The sequence below is a fragment of the Ipomoea triloba genome, chromosome 15, assembly GCF_003576645.1.
Source record: "Ipomoea triloba cultivar NCNSP0323 chromosome 15, ASM357664v1".
Taxonomy (NCBI): Eukaryota; Viridiplantae; Streptophyta; class Magnoliopsida; order Solanales; family Convolvulaceae; genus Ipomoea; species Ipomoea triloba.
In genome coordinates, this window is record NC_044930.1 from 26,955,460 (window position 1) to 26,973,875 (window position 18,416).

The following is an 18,416-nucleotide window of genomic DNA, read 5'->3' on the forward strand; positions in this document are numbered from 1 at the left end:
TATATATATATATATATATATATATATATATATATATATATATATATATATATATATATATATATATATATATATAAGGTTGACTTCATGTGAGACAACACATTCCCTTCACTGCACACAGTCTACTTTACGAATGCACACAGTCTACTTTACGAATGCACACATGTGTATTCATGTTGGGTTAAGTGCACACACTCTAAACTGTATACATCCGCGTAGTAGTAAATTGTATGCACTCACTGTCTCACGTTGTGTCCCACCATCTCATGGGAAGGTGTTGTGTTTGTAAATATATATATACGGTAAAAATTGGCCTAGGCGGCCGCTGAAGCGAATTATTCATTAGGCGGCCGTCTAGGCAGTTGGCCGAGTTGGTAGCGAACTCGATAGAGTTAACTCGTCCAATTCAACGGAGTTAGTCGAGTTAATTTGGCCGAGTTGGGGTTGCTAATTTTTTTAAGTATATATATACTAATGATCTTATGGACAAACTCAATTCACTAAAATGTGAAGATCAAAGGCTTAAAATAAAATATTTTTACAAATTATTTTTTGCACGTTTTAGGAGATTAATCAAGGTTAATGGTAAATTAAGAAGGTTAATTGTTAACTCATCTCAAGTTGCCTGCATGCATATGTATCATATCATATATGTATTCATTATTACTGCCGCATGCAGGTTGCAGAAGCATATGCGAAAGAGATTGAGATTTTGAATGAACAAACAAGGGCTACTCTGCAGACCATTGCTTCCGGAAGCAGTGGTGTGGCCGAGAAATTAAAATTCATCGACTTGTTAGAGCGTCTTGGAATAGCATATCACTTTGAGAAAGAGATTGATGATCAACTCCGACATATTTATACCCAACCCGTCCACTTGAATGATTTGGAAACCGTTGCTCTTCAGTTTAGATTGATGAGGCAACATGGTTACAACATTTCTACTGGTAATTAATATAATTATAATTATAAGTCCATGCCATCAAATTAAATTAACTAATTATTCTCCGGCCATTCATGCAGATATTTTTAGTAACTTTGTTGACCGCGATGGTAAGTTCAAAGACACCTCTGATGTGAAGGGTCTTCTGAGCTTATACGAAGCTTCGTACGCGAGAACACGCAGTGACGACGTTCTAGAAGGCGCGGTCGCTTTTGCGGCTACTCGTCTCCGATCTGCAGCGCCACTTCTGGAACCCAACAGCACTTTAAAAAAGATGGTGACGCATGCCCTAGATCAGCCATTGCACACCGGCATGCCAAAAATAACCACCACCCATGGTGCTAATTCTTAAAATAGCCCGAGTTTAAAATGACCACGAGACATCCTAAAAGGACCACGAGTGGTTATTTTTTAAAACTTGGAGAACCATTGAAGGTCATTTAAAAGTCGAGTGACCACAACTGGTAAATTGCTAAAACTCGGAGGACCATTGGTGGTATTAACTCCATAAAATTAATAACCTAAAACTACCAAGTGTGTGGCAATAAAAGCCAACAAGAAATGCAAAAGGAGAAAAAATCATTTGACCAACAAATTAAAGAGTCTTAATAACAAGAAATATTTAACTATATAATATATACGAGCATTCGTATTAGTCTCCTTACAAAAATGATTATCTCGACGTACCCTTACAAAAAAATGATTCAGCTCAATTTTTGTCCCTATAGCGCTCGACATTTTAGTTACGTTGTTCCTAAAAACTTCCAAAATTTGATTATAAAGTAACTCCAAGAATAAATGAATATCAATCAATCATTTCCATAATCAATGTCATAACATCCATACTCATGTTCATCATATAACTCGTAGTTACTGTCTCTCAACGCGTAGTCATCTTCTGTGCAGGGGTTCTCCTCCTCTTCCTCTAGCTCATCGGAATTAGACTCATAAACTTTAACCTCTTTGGCATTTGATCCTCCACTGTTTACACAAGACAGAGATCTCAAGCCCCCTTCTACTATTTCTGCATCTCCAATATCTTGGTTCTGCAGTGACATTTATCAATCAATATTCAAATGTAGGACTGTCTAGTAGAAGATTTTATAAACCTGTCCAACTTTAAACCCTTTAAACCATTTCTATCTATGTTCATACAAAAATAAAAAGATTTCTCTTGGTTCTTCCTCGTTTTAGGTTTTTCCAAGAGGTTACATCTTTAAGGTTGATTTGAAATCACACATTTTAGTTGCTCAAACAAACAGTCCTAATCCTAGTCAGAAATTGAACGGGACGCTGGAAGTTATATCTGTGCTACTACAGAGGTCGTAGTGTTACCCCAAGAACCACACCCACCCCCAGACCGCAGGGCAAGGAAATTATATCGATACACCCTCACTAGAATGTATGCGAAAGTTGGAATCTGGAGAGTGGGGGCATAACAGGGAAATAAGCATCACAAAAATGGTAGAGGAAAATTGCAAGCAGAGAGAGCCTAATTGATATAATACCAGTTCGTCAGTTAGTTGCTTCAGAGCTTCATAATTTACTTTTGAACTTCGTATCTGCAAAAGTAAAGCAGTCAGCATAACTATCGAAAACTAAAACTATGTTGTCTGGGATATGCAAACAAAAATAGACCAGTTGGGGAAAAAACCATTTCACTCTACTCTTATGCGTATAGTACCTACCTTGTTCTCATCTATTTTGGTGGTCTTGGTAGTACCTTTGCCAGATTTATCTTTCTTGCTTTCAGTTTCTTTCTTTCTCTTGGCCTGTGCCTGCAATAAATCACCAGCGTAATAAATTGTTAAATTAAATACAGATGCAATGCAGTAGCCGGGAAATGCATGACATAATCAGTGTCACTATGCACTACAATGTACATCCACGACAAATATCCTACCAAGAAAACACATATTGCCCTCATTTTCAACCACACAAAAGCTTTAGTACTCGGAGGTTGGCAAGAACGTAGGTACCCAGAGGCATCAAAGTGGACTTCTTTAGGAAAACAAAAGTTCGTCCTTTCCCATGATAGTTCAGCAGATATATTCGACTGCAAAATCACCTATACCATATACAAAGTAGTGTGTGGTAGAAGAAATGGGGAGAAACAAATAAAAAATACCATGGCGAACTGCTGATTTATTTTTTCCCATATAATCTTCTTGTAATGCCTCTCCTCTTTGCTGTTAAGGTATCCAGCAACCTTCAAATGTTAAAAGCCAGTCAAATTTAACATGTCTAGTTGCCAAACAGTGCACACACATGACACAGGGCAATCAAATAAAATATAGAATATACAACTGTCACTATCACTCAAATCAATTCAATTTCTAGGTATAAGTCCCTAAACTAGATAATAATCAGAAAAGTGTTATATTTTAACTACAAAAAGAAATGAATCTGGGATGTTTATGACATACTTCACTATCATCAATATCAGATAAGCTTTCAGTCTGATCTTCAGTTGCACTCCCACCACCAATCCGTTTTCTTTTTGTAACACCTGAACCATCAAAACATTAATATACACCAAAAGTTAGACCTTGGATCAATGCCTTGATATTGTTAGTCAGTCTTAATTGAGAATGTAAAATAAAATCGAATTTACCATCAGATCTCATCTGCAAGGGTGTCTTTGCAGTCAAATTTTTGTGCACTTCAACCCTTTCAACTACCTGAAGACCAAACAAAGGTATGCAAAGTTGTAAAATATTCAAGTACTTCAATTTCCCAATTCAAATTTCAAAATGATAAGACACCATAAGAAAAAAAGTATAATGCTAACCAATGTAATTGGGCTGAGAAGACGAGGCCATTAAACTAAACAGAAACTGACTTTTATCTCACAGGAACATTACTTCCATTAACCTATAAGAAACTCTAGCACCTTAGTAACAACCCTTTACCCTAATTACAAACCTAAAGTCAACAGCATATTATTATGATTCCATGTCCAGACCAAATAAATTACTGCATTAAGCTCAGAACTTCACCGATGAAAAACAAAATAATTAAATCAAAATCTCATAACAATTTGATTCCATTTCCACACCAAGCAAATCCTAAACTATAAAGCATTCCAATTTTTTTTTTATAACAACATAGAAACTACCACACACCATTTACTATTATAAAGATTATTTTTCATACAAGAACAACAGAAATTTCAAACCAGACGGTTGGTATTCCATGAGCTCCAGTGCAAATTCAGTTCAAATACAATAAACATTTGTTGAAATGTCAGAACATCATGGCACTCAATATTTAGTACAGACTCGGAGATCATTATGTATTTGAGCAACAAAACAAACATACCTAGAAAAATAAGGTGAATACATAGAATCATTAAAACAAAACAGTAATGATGAATACCTGTGGTTTCGTAGATTCACATGGATTTGGCGTAACGGCCATGATTACGGAAGGCGGCCACTCCAATTTCTATTCTACAAACGACGCCGAGTGAAAAGTGAAAACAGAGCTCGGCGCGATGAACAAATTAAAGCGCTTCTTCAATCACCGTCATTGAAGATCTGTATATTTCATATTTGGGACGGATGGCCCAAAAGCCCAATGATCCAAAAGATAATACAGGCTGCCCAACTATCTTGGCCCAATAAGTTGGCTGATTGAGTGATGGGCTCGGCACATCTAGAAGATCCACCCAAATTATATCGTGGATTAGTGTCCACCTTATTGTGGACCCTGATCCAAAATGACATCATTTTGTTTAAATTAACACTATTTTCGTTTTCTTTCTTTACCTTATGTTTGATCAACATTCACATTTACAGTATGATGATTTTTTGGGATTGAGTCCACCATAAATCAGGTATAGCAATATAAAGCAAAATAGAAAATAACGTTGTTATTAATACAGGCGTGAAGCCCAATGAAATGCATACAAGAGCCCAAGAGTACCGGTCCAAAAGCTAAGGAACAATATATATATATATATATATATATATATATATATATATATATATATATATATATATAATTCGGGGGCTAAATAAATAATAACCAAAAGAACCGGGCTATTGGAATAATAAATAAGAAAAAAGAGGGACTAGTACATAATAACTGATAACTAATAAATAACAAAAAATAAATGCCATTGACACGAGGATTAATCTCTGTCCCAACCGTAGAGCATATCAGACGCGGACCACCGAACCAGAGAAGTCATTGTATCTTGTAGTGATGTCTTAAGCAAACTCAGGTCTAGCCTTTTATACAGTATAAAGACTCCTCCCAGCCAACCACGTGTGTGGTCCCGTCTTTGCGCACACCTCCTCTACCCACGTAGTTTGTCTACACCCTTTACCCCCTCGACACATGCGCCTAGACCCTTCGTACGCCTACACCTTATGCGAGACACACGCCTACACCCCAGCCGCCATTTAACTACACCCTAGCCGCTATTTAGCTACACCCCTTAGCTGTCATTTAGCTACACCCCTTAACCGCCATTTGTCTGCACCCCTTAACCGTCATTTGGCTGCACCCACATACGCATGTGCGTGCATACACGATACACACCCCCATACATGCATTTGCGTGCTTGTTCTTGCATACCGCCACCTTGCTCCTGGGTAGTACCACGGCCCACTTCACTCTACCTCACTCATGGGCCTGGCCGACACTCATATATCCCATCATAAGTCCCCTCCACACTCCTTTTTTAATCATTAAGTAATTAATGATTAAGGGATTAGGTCCAGGCATCTACATCAAGCCCAACCCAGAATAAGTCCATTTACTCAAACCATAGACTCCTAACCCTACTCCTCTCCTTTACCACTCTTTCGGTCGCCACCTACTTTGCCAACCCTCACCAAATTCTCGTCGCCACCCCTCTCTTCGCTAGCCACCTTCTCATCACGCTAGTTGAGAGCATGGCTACCCCACCATACGAACCAAACTCTCTCACCCCACTCACTCTCAGCCACCACGGGACATGCCTAGCTACCCGTGACCCCAGCTTGCTTGCTTCCACGCATTCTGCCCACATCACATGCCTTCCTAGCCCAACAAGGTTTAAGCCCAACCTCTTTCCTTCACCACCCCCACTTGGGCCAAGGCTTAGACTAATAAAATGGACCCCGGGGTCCCATGGCCCCGTCACTGTAAGTAAATAATATGTTAATTGTATGTACATAAACTTATATATGTATGATTGTACGCACATAATTTGTTAACTATAAATGTATTACGTCAAGTAATTTTAATATTGTTTCATGTTCATAATATGTAAATTACAGATAAATATACTTAAAGCTAAAGGTTCATAAATTGAGTGTTTAACATGTAATCGTGATTATTATATAATTTTAAGAAAAATTTAGTTGAAAATTAGTAAGTTTTTGTTATGGACTTAAGATATTGATTTTATAAACTTGTAATTCACGATTTATTTACATGTAATTAACATATTAATATTATGTATTTATAGTATTAGCGTTGTTTTTAATTACGAAAAATAATAACGTTACTACAAGCTCTGTTTATATAAATTATATATATATATATATATATATATATATATATATATATATATTGTATCGTTTGGATCAATATTTACCTTGCAATGTAAAAGTTGGTCTGTAATCTAATGATGGTGTCCCTTCCCGACCAAACTTTTCTCTCATCTGATATTCTATAGAAAATCTAGTGGTAACACGTAAACGCGTAAGTTACATTTTTGGTGGTATTACCCAATTCTCTAATTCTAAAGTGGATTGGCCTGGGGTGAGCATGCCATGCCAATTAGCATTTAGCAACCAATCATTTAATTAGTGCCCAATTCACAGTACGCACTGAATTGAACAAATTAAACAAACCTTTTGTCTGTTTTGAACATATAAAAAGAAGCACTGATAGATTGATTGTTTATGGACCACCAATCATGCACTAAAATATATTCAGACCAATACCTTATTGATGACTTTGTCAATTCTTTTCTTTCAATCTTCACCCTTGTTTATTTGCAATTTGTTGGCCATTACCAAATTGCAATAATATCATACTTTAGGTTGTGCTTATCCATGAAATGGCAATCATTTCAATATGGCATGGCACCTTTTCTTTTTTCATTTTTATAAATTATTATATGATTTGTAAGCTTGCAAACCTGACAAATTCAAGACTTCACTTTGCTAAATGTGAACGAGTGCACCTTAATTCTTTTCTTTAAAAAAAATTTACTATTATTACGTTATAAATAAATTAGAAGTGAATTGTAAATTTGATAACATGACAGTAAAACTAATTTTATTATTATTATTATTTGTTTATTAGCTATTTTTCAATCACACGTTATGTGTGTTTAGAACTAGTGATATAATAGATTGGTAACAGGCCAATCATGAGACAAAGAGGTTGACTTACCATGCACAATTCACACTATATTTGTCTCCAATGATAATTGTAAACAGTACATGTTGAGTTGAAAGTGCTCATTAATTTAATTATATGCCTAGTTGTTTGAAATTCCATGGTCCGTTCACATGGTATAATTATTGTTTGTTCCTTTTGGAAGTATATGTCAAAAAAAATCAATTGATGTCAATCATCAACAAATTCTATTATTTTTGCTGATATAACAAAATTAAAGCATTATATTCCATAAAAATAAAACTACATAATAATAGATTTAAGCCCCTTGGATGTGTGTGTGGGTGGGAGGGGATTGTATAAAGAGTGAAAGTCACACTTTAATTTGTTGACATCCAGTATACATAATCGTTCGCTTTCTTATAAATAGAACAAATTGAGCAATGTCACTCTTGTTGAAGTAAATCATGGAGTGAAGACATCTTGTGTGTAAAAATGTAAAGATGGCACAAGGCAGGGGATCTAGCTAGAATTACGTGAGAAACTCTTAATTTATTACCACCTTCATGCGCTTTGGCAAGTTCATTGGGATCTAGATATATATAGTGTAGCGACCATAGAAAACATAAGTTATTTGAAAATATTTATATATAAAAAAAAGTAAATATCTTCTTACATTAATTGAGTGATTGTAAAAGTTTTAATTATTATTTGTAGAAACAACTTGACAACCCGATCTCCCTATTGCTACCATGCATGGAGTCACTTTTTAATTCAATTTGCATGAACCCTTTATCCCAACATACGAGGACTCTGAAATATATAACTTAAAACTCAACAAAAAAAAATCTCTATAGAATGTTACATGTCTAAAATATTTTATTTTAAAATTTCATCTTAAATGACATTATTTGATTTCATCTTTTTTTTTTTTAAGATTAAAGATGTGCAAATTGTGAAAGAAAAAAGGTTTTTTTTTTAAGTATTAAAATCACTCCCTAATTTTCATTGTACTCTTTTACATGGTATTATCTATATTAAAAAAAATAGTTATGTGTAATTAGTTAATCCATTACGAATAAATAAATTTATTGAGGTGTAGATTACTTTTTTCTAGCGTTTTAATTAAAAATTCAGACTAATAATTAAACTGTACATTTATTATCTATATGTAGTATCTGTTCATAAACTATTGAATCACAAAGAGTCAGCATCGCCTCCAACCCACCCCGGGCCCTTCCATATGAGGGGTGCAACCGGATGCCACTAGACCACAAGATCATTGGCCTATATGTACTATGCTTAACAAAGAATAATATTATTTCACTTTTATGTTAATTTTAAAAGTATTTATTTCATATCAATCAAATTTATTTAGAAAATCATGAAGATATGGTATCCATGTTTGAGATACCAAGGACCAAAACAAGCAAAGATTCCAAGAGTTGGCAATAAAATTGATGGATGTAATTGGTTCACTTATATCATTGCATTATTATTTAACAACGTAAGCTGTTTTCATGCATGGGTATCTTCCAAAATTGATGAGACGCTTTGATGCATGTCCAGTGACCACCGTTTCCTCCAATAATTATACCAGGGACACATGTCCACCTTGCAAAGTGAATCCGTGTCTATTTACATATTATATGTTCACAATTTAAATTGTAAACATTTAATATGTAAATTGTGAACATTCAATATATATATATTATGAATATGCAGTAGGTAAATTCTTAATCTACCATGTGAATTATAATCCGCAGTATAATGATTGTTTATTTGTTCATATTAATCAACTTGTTTTGATTATTAAATGATTAAACCGGTGAACATAGCGGTCAAGTTGGGTATGTTGCTATTGGTTAGTGTAATTAAAATTTAAATTTTAATAATTGTATATATTAAGTAGTATTTTTTAATATATTACACATTAAAAAAACATAGTAAAAATACTAGATAGCAAGTACAATAAGATTATAACGCAATCTTATACAATAATATTTTATTTTGGCTCTATTTGTGACTTTTAAATGATTAATCTTATTTTAAAAATGTATGATAACGCGGTAAATTTGTCAAGTAATTAACATATATCACTATCTCTCCATATGTGAAAGATAACACACACCTAACATTGCACATATTCCCATCTCAACTGATGCCAAATTAATCATACTGATTTTTCACACTAGTCAAGGCATGGTTCCAATGGAAAGCCATTCAAATCCATTGAAAGTTTAAATTAAATTACCTAATTGTGAGTGCACTTATAATTGCTAATGGCTTCAGAATTCCACTCCAATCGATCAGCCACCTCTGATTTACTTTCTAATCCGAATTAAGGTCAATGTGGCTAGCTTGACTAAGTCAAGTCATCAACTCTTTCTCTATCATATTGGTGGGTTGGTGGGCACAACCAATTGCATGCTTTCCACTCAAATATTAAAATAAGTTCATAAAGTTTTGCAGGCGTATAGTGTAATCTTCGAATCTTACTAATAATTTTTTATTTTTTTAAAACAAAATAGAGGTATAAACTTGGTAATGTTATAGATACGATTGTACAAGCATTTTGAAATTTGTAGTCTAATTGAGGCATATCCAGCATTTACCTCCTCCACTAGTCTTTAGGGCAAGAGCGGTGAGGGACATTTGAGTAATGCTCAATATAATGTAGCTATCTCATCTTGTATAAGCTTTTTATTTAGTAGTGTTGTAATAACTTATATATTGTTAATTAAGTAACTATAATATATTGTATGGCTATGAAAAATCAATTGTTATACAATGGACCAGAGTTCATATTGCATTGTGAACCCTATACAAAAATTCCGTACCTTCGATTAACACATTTTGTACCTATAGTTAACCGTTTCTGTACATATAAACAAATAATTTTATAATTGATGGCACATAATATGATAACTACAAGTACAGAAACTTTCAAATGCAATACATCATGTGTCAACTATAAATAATCTAAGGGTTATTTTTGAACTAAGGTCTACAATATAAGACAGATGGTAAAATTGTGGGTGGCAAGGCTAAGTGCAGTAGAAAAAATAAAGTGCTGAAAAGTTGAGAGACTTGACGCAGATGAGATGAGAATGAAGAGAAGCTTCTAATGTTGCTCATCAATCCATTCATTCCCATTTTATAATGTTAAAGTCCCCATCCAGGCCACTATTATAAAATGCAAAGTTGATTGCTGCCTAACGTATGGCCAATGCTGTGGCTGCATTATAATGGGAACACAGATGGAGTGGGAAAATTGGAAAAAGAGGAAACAAGATTTTAGTGGAATTCCCAATACGTAAAAGTTATCTGATTTGGCTAGCTAGCTGCAATCTTTACCAGTAGATAAATTTATGTTATTTTATTAGAATTCACACTTATACTCAAATTTGCATTTAATACTTGCATAGTGAGAGAGACCAAATTGGCCATACCTTATAAGAAATTATTTTGTTAGCATTGGTTCTTAGAATAAGTTAGTATTTATAATTTTATTACTCCGTATTTGTATTGGGGTTATGCGAAGTGGCTCATACCCCAAGAGCTCATGTTTGGCTCAAAGAGATGGTTTCATCCAACCCATTGCCTAGCTCAAGTGGTGAAGCCCGATCATAGGAAAAAAGAAGACAAAGGAAGCTTACATTGTGGACTTAAATTGATTCAAAATAACTTTCAGATTATATTTGTAGTTGGCATATTTTGTACATGAGTTAACCATTTATGTATCTGTAAATAAATTGAAATACATAACATGTTAACTACAGACACATAAACTTGTAATTACAAACACACACGGATGTTAAACATATTATGTTTTTGCAATTAACATATTTTGTACATATAGTTAACCGTTTGTTTATGTAAGCATCATTTTATGTGTCTGTAGTCAATTTATTTAAATATACGTAAATGTTTAACTGCATGTAAATATTATATCAACTGTAGATATATAATTTTATAATCAGAATCCACAATGTAAGAATAATTTTGGTCCATGGTATATCAATTGAAGTTCGACGGGGATACGGTGTGGAGTACAAGCTAAGTATGTAATCCATGGATAAGCCTTAAGAAGATGAACAAATTGATGCAATTTCGAGGCCGAAATAGATGGACAATTGAGCCCTCTTTAATTATATTTAATATTCAGTATATGTAATTTTACTTTCTTATGCACGTTTAATTTTGTCCTATTCCTTATTTTCTCTTGTACAACTATTTAAGCAGATTTTGTAACCAATGTTTGGCGAAATATATGAAGTTTCCTACATTTTATTGTTTTGTTTTAATTTGTTTTTTGGCTTTTAGAAATTTCTCTTGTCATTTCTTTTAACATTTTGTTTTCCTTGTACTTTTCATCAAGTGTGGTCATGCCACATTTTGGTAGTGTAACATGAGGATAAAATTATGGCCGGTAAAAATAGTGGCATAAAAACGATAAAATCGTAATATGATACTCTATTTGTATTAGCCAAGAAAAAAGATATCAACTACCTATATATATATGTATAAATAGGTTAAATTTATACACAATTACATGCGCTTCTAGCTTGTACGTCTTGTAATATTTGTAAACATTTGGATTTTCTTTTCCTCAATAATAAACAATACTAACCATCAACCTCCAAAATTCTATAGTTGGGTAGATGAAATTTAAAAAGATTATTTGAAAATAGAATAATAAATAATTTTTAATTTCCCACAAGTCTTAAGAAACTAGTTTTCATTTTGAAAACATTTCAATCCACCATCTTTTACAATTATACAATGATGATAGTCATGGGTAAATGTGAGGTGCCCCAATTATCCACGCTTATCTATATAATTTTGATGAATTTGAGTATCTAATTAAAAAAATTTAAATTTTAATTACTTAGTTATTTTTTCATCGATAATTAGATGGTTTATTTTACCCTTTTTTGTTAAAACAAAATTATATATATATATATATATATATATATATATATATATATATATATATATATATATATATATATATATATATATATATATATATATATATATATATATATATATATATATATATATNTATTTATAAGATAGTGTAATAAAAAGACTATCAACAATGTAGTTAATATAATTAATTAATAAATTTGAAGGTAAGAAATCTTTAGAAGTATTCGTGCATTGATAAAATTCTGAGAATTAGGTGTAAACTTGTTCAATTGGAGCTAGTGGGATGTTAACATTGCCAATCCTTTGGACAATGGTCCTGCCGTTTAGAGTTCAGGTATAGTTGTATTTCTTATCAACAACTTAATTTGTAGTTAGATCGTGCAAGTCTAACAATGATGTAAGAATAATTTTGTCCGATAAAAAAATAATAGTACAATATTTATAAAGTAATGTACAATTATACAATTATAGAAATACGGATAAAAAATATTAATACCATAATGACATAAATCATTCCCATTAATGCAAAAGCATAATTGAAATATTGAGTCTTGATCTAAATAATCAAAAGAGATTAATTAAACAAAAAAAAAATCTTAACCTAAATTTAAAAAAAAAAATGCAAGAAACTAATTTCCAATGTTCCTTATTTATAATCTTTGATGCTCAACTTTGAATACTATGTATTTAGTCGGGATGATTATTTGGCCAACATTTATGTTAATTTTATATTGAATTTTTTAATACATTCTAACCCAAAAAAAAAAAACAAAAAAAAAAACCTAACCTAAGACCTTTCTTATACAAATCAATGAGTAAATTAAGGGTTGTAGAGAGATCTGAGTAAAGCACGTTCTCCTTCTGCTCGCTTTGCAGTCAACAATGGCGCCTCCACCGGGACCTTACTCTGGAACCAGCACCTTAGCCTTAGTGGCTCGTGCCATTGGCGGAGCCACAATGGGGGCAGCTGCCCCCACTCCCACACCCTATATAATGTATATATATTAAATTTACTAACAATTAAATAAAAGTTAAGTTGGCTTAAATGGTAAGGCCATGATGTAATGTGAATTTAGCATGGTTCAAACCTCTTCAACATCAACTTTAGCTTTGAATAGTATTTTTTTTATTTGTGGGATTTGTGGCTTTTTTTTTAAAAAAAAAAAATATATATATATATATATATATATATATATATATATATATATATATATATATATATATATATATATATATATATATATATATATATAAACGTAAGAAGAAGTTAACACCATGCATCCCGTGATTATCCTATGCAATTTCCCATTCTTTGATTTTGACCTACATGACGAACCACCAACTCTAAATATCTATACCTTTCCTTGAATTGGTCCCAATTTCTATCCCATCATTCTCACTCCATCCACATCCTCCAGTCCATATTTTATGTTCAATTTTTTTTTCTTTTTCAAAATGGAAACATTTTTTTATTAGACTACAAAATATCTTGAGTATATCATATATAATTAACTATAGGAAAAACTAACTTAGTTGGCGTGAGGCTGTGAGTGACCATCCACTCTTGTCCCTTAAAAGAGGTCAGGAGTTCGAATCCCCTCTGCGTCGGTTCAGTCCGAATAAGGATTAGTCTGAGTATGATATATACGGGTCATGAGCACCTAGTGGTCTAACCTAAATAATAAAATAACTATAGAAGATACATTTAAATCCGTATCATATTTTTATTCATAATACTTTAATTTAATGATATATAAATTGCTATTTAGACCAACCTTTTATACGGTGTAGTAAATACCAAATACATTGTAATTTGTAACAAGTTAAATTTAAATTTTATCTTATATCTTATATAAATATAAATAATACAAATGAGTTAGTGTGCTTTTGTTGGATCTGTTTCAATTCTTTCGTTGTTCTTTTCTTCTTTTTGAGTGCAGTGTAGTTGACGCTTTTATTTTGAGATAGCAATGTTTTACATGTAATTACTATCGTTAAAATGATGTTTTTGTTTTGAGACAGCAATGTGGCACATGCAATATGGTTGTTGGAGATGCATACAGTTTGAGCGGTGGGCAAGAATATAATGTTTTTTTCTATGAAAAATTACAAACGCAAATTTGTTGGTATGTTGCGCTATTTACGGCGTAACACTAAAGCCAGCACTGGACCAGCAGGTAGCCTTGGACATAGGTTGTGCACTGCGTGTTGAATAGTATAATTTGAATGGTTCAATTTCGCGTTTTCCATTATAGTACAGACTAAATTTGACTAGGTTCAAAGTCGACGATGTACGGTGTTTCCAGTTCACAGTGTTTGTCTTTTACCTTGGTTTAGAGCAAGCCCGTGTTTTCGAATTTTAGTTTCATATATATATATATATATATATATATTATTGTATTACTATAAATTTTAGTTTCATATTTTAATTCACACACACTATAATAATATTAAAGTATCATTCTAATTTTATTACAGTTTTTTTTACAATATATGTTATTGGATAAATTCTGTTTTTTGTTTTATTTTTCACACACACTAATTTCATTATATTAACATTAAAATATCATTTAATTTTACTATAGTTTCATTTGACTAACATAGTACACATAGCGCTATGTAAATCATAATCCACTGTATAACGATGGACTGTGATAGAATCAATCCAATATTTCAATTATGGGCCATAGTTCATTAATGTATAAATTATTGAATTATTCGCATAATAATGCATTCCAGCTTTTAATTAACAGATTGATAAGCGGAGAGGTGAATGCTAAACTGCTAATCCAATAAATGTGTGGAAACTTTTTAGTCATTATATTATGGACCATGGATCACCTTATATAATGTGAATCACTGATATAAAATTTATTTTTAATATACTAAAAATTCATTTTTAATACATCGAATGTTTTTTTAGAAGTTCAATTTTTGTATACAGAAAGTTCATTATTTAGTATATTTTCTAAAAATTAATTTTTAATACATTAAAAATGAACCTTCAATCTAAATGAACATGTATCCATTGTCATAATATAATTCGTCAAAAATTTTAGTTGTTTTACACTTTTTTCATGTAATGCGCACAATATTCGCACAAATTTGAACACGCTTACATAAATTTATTTGATTAATTTATATAAAAATTGACTAATTTATGAGTAAGTAGTTAATATATATAATTAAAATGTTGTGACTTGTGAGGCTGCATAGAGTATGCAAATTTTTCCATGACTATGAGTTGATGAATATCGCGCTATAAATTAATAATAATAATAATAAATAAATAAATAAACTTTAATGATTAACATACAATATAATTTGATTCAAAAAGATTAGGGCATGCAACTAACATTTAGAGGTAATCATCTAGAAATTGTGGAGGAAAGTGGGTTATATATGTTTAATATTAATCGAATCTCGTTTTCTTCTGTTTTCCTCGTGGGGATTGGACTTGGAAACCTAGATGAAATGAGTCATATTTCTAATACTAATTATTAAAATCAAATTATCACTATTCTAAAAATTATAACTAACTAGTTACAAACATACATATACTAGTAATATCATGTTTTAATGGTAGGATGCTGGACTCAGAACTTCAAACTACCGTCTAACACTTTGTAATTTATCACTCTATTACTTGTTCAAATTTATTTAAAAATGTAAACCTAATTTTTTTTTTGTTCTGGTAAAATAATATAATATTGAGAGTGAAATGGTGGAGTAATAAAATAAAGCTGTACTGTTAAGCTAAAATTAAAATAATTAGTTTAGTAAGTGAAAATAATGGTATTAGATCGAATAGATGGTAGAAAGAATATTTATAAGAATGCTGTATGGTAAAAGCTAGCTGAAGTATTGTAGCACAACCTGGATTAGAGTACATTTAGATACAAAATAAGTGTTCAACTAATTAAGCTGGAAGTACAAACATTTGTTTGACAATGGCAACGCCCATTTTTGTTGTTCGAGTATCTATAATAATATTTTTTTTATGAGTTTTTGTGTGTGACAGAGAGATAGGAGATCAGAGAATAGTAATTCCGACAAATGAAAATTTTTGTGAGCTCTACTCATGCTCTACACTTTTTTTCTTGAGATTTTTTTTTTCCCTCATTGTCCTCCCACTTGAGAAGAAAAGACTTTGACAAAAAATATATAATATTGAGAAATGCTCTTAAATTTATGGTTGAGCGTTATGCAGTTGTATATTATGTTTTAACAACCCCACCCTTAATTGACATATAACAACTAATTTTGTTTAATTTGTTAGAATTTATGTTTTCATAAACATCATATTTTCAATTGTATGTTATTGTCGAAGTCATGTCCTTCCTTAGCTTGCGTTAAAACAAAAACAAAATAAGAAACATTTTCAACCATTCATATATTATATTATCCTATCCCATCCATTGATTATGAAAGATAATTGGGGTGTGTGTATTACTCTATCCTATTATTCTACATGTAGCATGCTAATTTCACATCTTAATTAATTGGTAGGCCACACCCTACACTAAACTGCCTAGCTATATATGTGGTGAGCTACCATATTCTACATTCATTTCAAACAAATAAAAATCTAGATAATAACTCGTAGAGTAGACGGTCGACTTATCATAATTGATAATAATAATAAATTATACAAAGTACTCTTTATTATTTTTATTATCGTATTGTTTACTGATATCTGCTATTTTGTACAATTATTCACCCCTTATTCTAGTTGTTTTGAAGGTTATTTTCTGTATCCTAGTGAAATTGAGAATTATTTGTGTGTTATATTGTCCAAGTGTTGAATTATCTACAAGGAACAACAAAGGAAGAATATTGGAACATTTTGGACAAGTTCTGGAAGAAAATGGAATTACAAGGAAGAACACAAGTTGGAAAAGAATTGGAAGCTACCTAATGGGCCAAGGCACATCTACCTCCTATATATTCTACATATTCTCTACAATTGAAGGAGGTTCTCTTACAGAGTTCTGAACCTTAGCTTTTAGTTTATATTTTCCCCAGCATAGTTTAGGCTAGTTTTACATTAGATTATTTTATTTCAAGCTTAGAATCTTGGATTGAAGTTGGATTTGTTATTTATCAGTTAAGTTTCTCTTCCCTTTTATTTCTTATGATGTTTATGGTTATTTATTCTTGCTTTGCTGTGTTTACTCTCATCATGCGGAAGTAATTCGTTTATGGGTTTGGATTAGGGGTTCTTTCTTAATCTTGATGTTCAGTTTATGATAATTGCATAAAAGGATTGAATTTTTTGCCTAGGGTTTATGTTGAATTGGGGATTTCTTTCTACTTGTTATTGATTGATGGCCACAATTAATTACTAGTCTAGGAGAGGGATTCATTACAACGAAAGTTGGATGGAGACCTCGAGCCTTACCAATTTCAACCTAAGTTTCCTGGTATGAAAGTAGGGGTAATTTTGGGGGCTTACAATGCTTAGGAGCTTAAGGTTATAATTGATGCATCACGACAGTGGGGCAATTGCAGCCTAATTCACTTATTGATTACGAAAGTAGCTGGGTAGAATTCTTTTGTGCATTGCCCATATATCCCTTGGTTAATTATTCTTTTCCTAATACTGAGCTTGTTAGAACATCAAGTTACAATCCCCTAATCTGGCACATACCTTTATCATATAGTTTTCACCTTAATTAAGTGCTTTCTTTTATTCCACATCATTCAGTCTCTGTTACGTGGATTCTATAAATTCATATACTCTAGTGCCTGGTAATTCACACAGTCACGTGCTATAACACCAGTCCTCAGCGGAACGACATTACACCCTTTTTACACTCATCATTTGTGCTCATCATTTACCATTAATAAATTTAAAATTCTTCCTCATCACACACATGAACAAAAATAAATATGCTACATACTCAATTCAAAGCACATTATTACGAGCTTAGAAATGTTAATCAAAATATGAAAAATCATCAAGTCGAGTAGTGAAGTGAATGCGCACGCTCATACTCTTTTCAATCTCAACTTGATTTCCTAATTTCTGAATGTGTTCACGGGAAAACAAATCAAGCTATATATTATCATCAGCATCAAGACAATGTGTTACAACATTCATTAATTCTAGCTCAAAGACCACCATTTAGCTATATCATACTTTATTACTTATATATATATATATATATATATATATATATATATATATATATAT

The 18,416-nt window shown here is 32.0% G+C and overlaps 2 protein-coding genes across 3 annotated transcripts; one reads left to right on the forward strand and one right to left on the reverse strand.

Moving 5' to 3' along the window:
- The first annotated feature begins 673 nt into the window (after positions 1-673).
- On the forward strand, positions 674-1,295 carry LOC116005972 (5-epi-aristolochene synthase-like). The gene is made up of 2 exons (XM_031246205.1): positions 674-947; positions 1,024-1,295. The coding sequence occupies exons 1-2, from the start codon at positions 674-676 to the stop codon at positions 1,293-1,295; spliced, it is 546 nt and encodes a 181-aa protein (XP_031102065.1).
- Positions 1,296-1,552: 257 nt separating this feature from the next.
- Positions 1,553-4,437, reverse strand: LOC116007238. 2 transcript variants are annotated; one of them, XM_031247864.1, is made up of 8 exons: positions 4,322-4,388; positions 3,735-3,817; positions 3,558-3,624; positions 3,370-3,452; positions 3,072-3,152; positions 2,632-2,721; positions 2,452-2,505; positions 1,553-1,989 (listed from the first exon to the last, which is right to left on the reverse strand). In XM_031247864.1, exons 3-8 carry the CDS (start codon positions 3,568-3,570, stop codon positions 1,753-1,755), a joined length of 558 nt encoding a protein of 185 aa, XP_031103724.1. In that variant the 5' UTR covers positions 3,571-3,624; positions 3,735-3,817; positions 4,322-4,388; the 3' UTR covers positions 1,553-1,752. The 2 variants fall into 2 exon arrangements, with proteins under 2 accessions (XP_031103724.1, XP_031103723.1); XM_031247863.1 differs by lacking the exon at positions 3,735-3,817 and having other exon boundaries at positions 4,322-4,437.
- Positions 4,438-18,416: the final 13,979 nt, after the last annotated feature.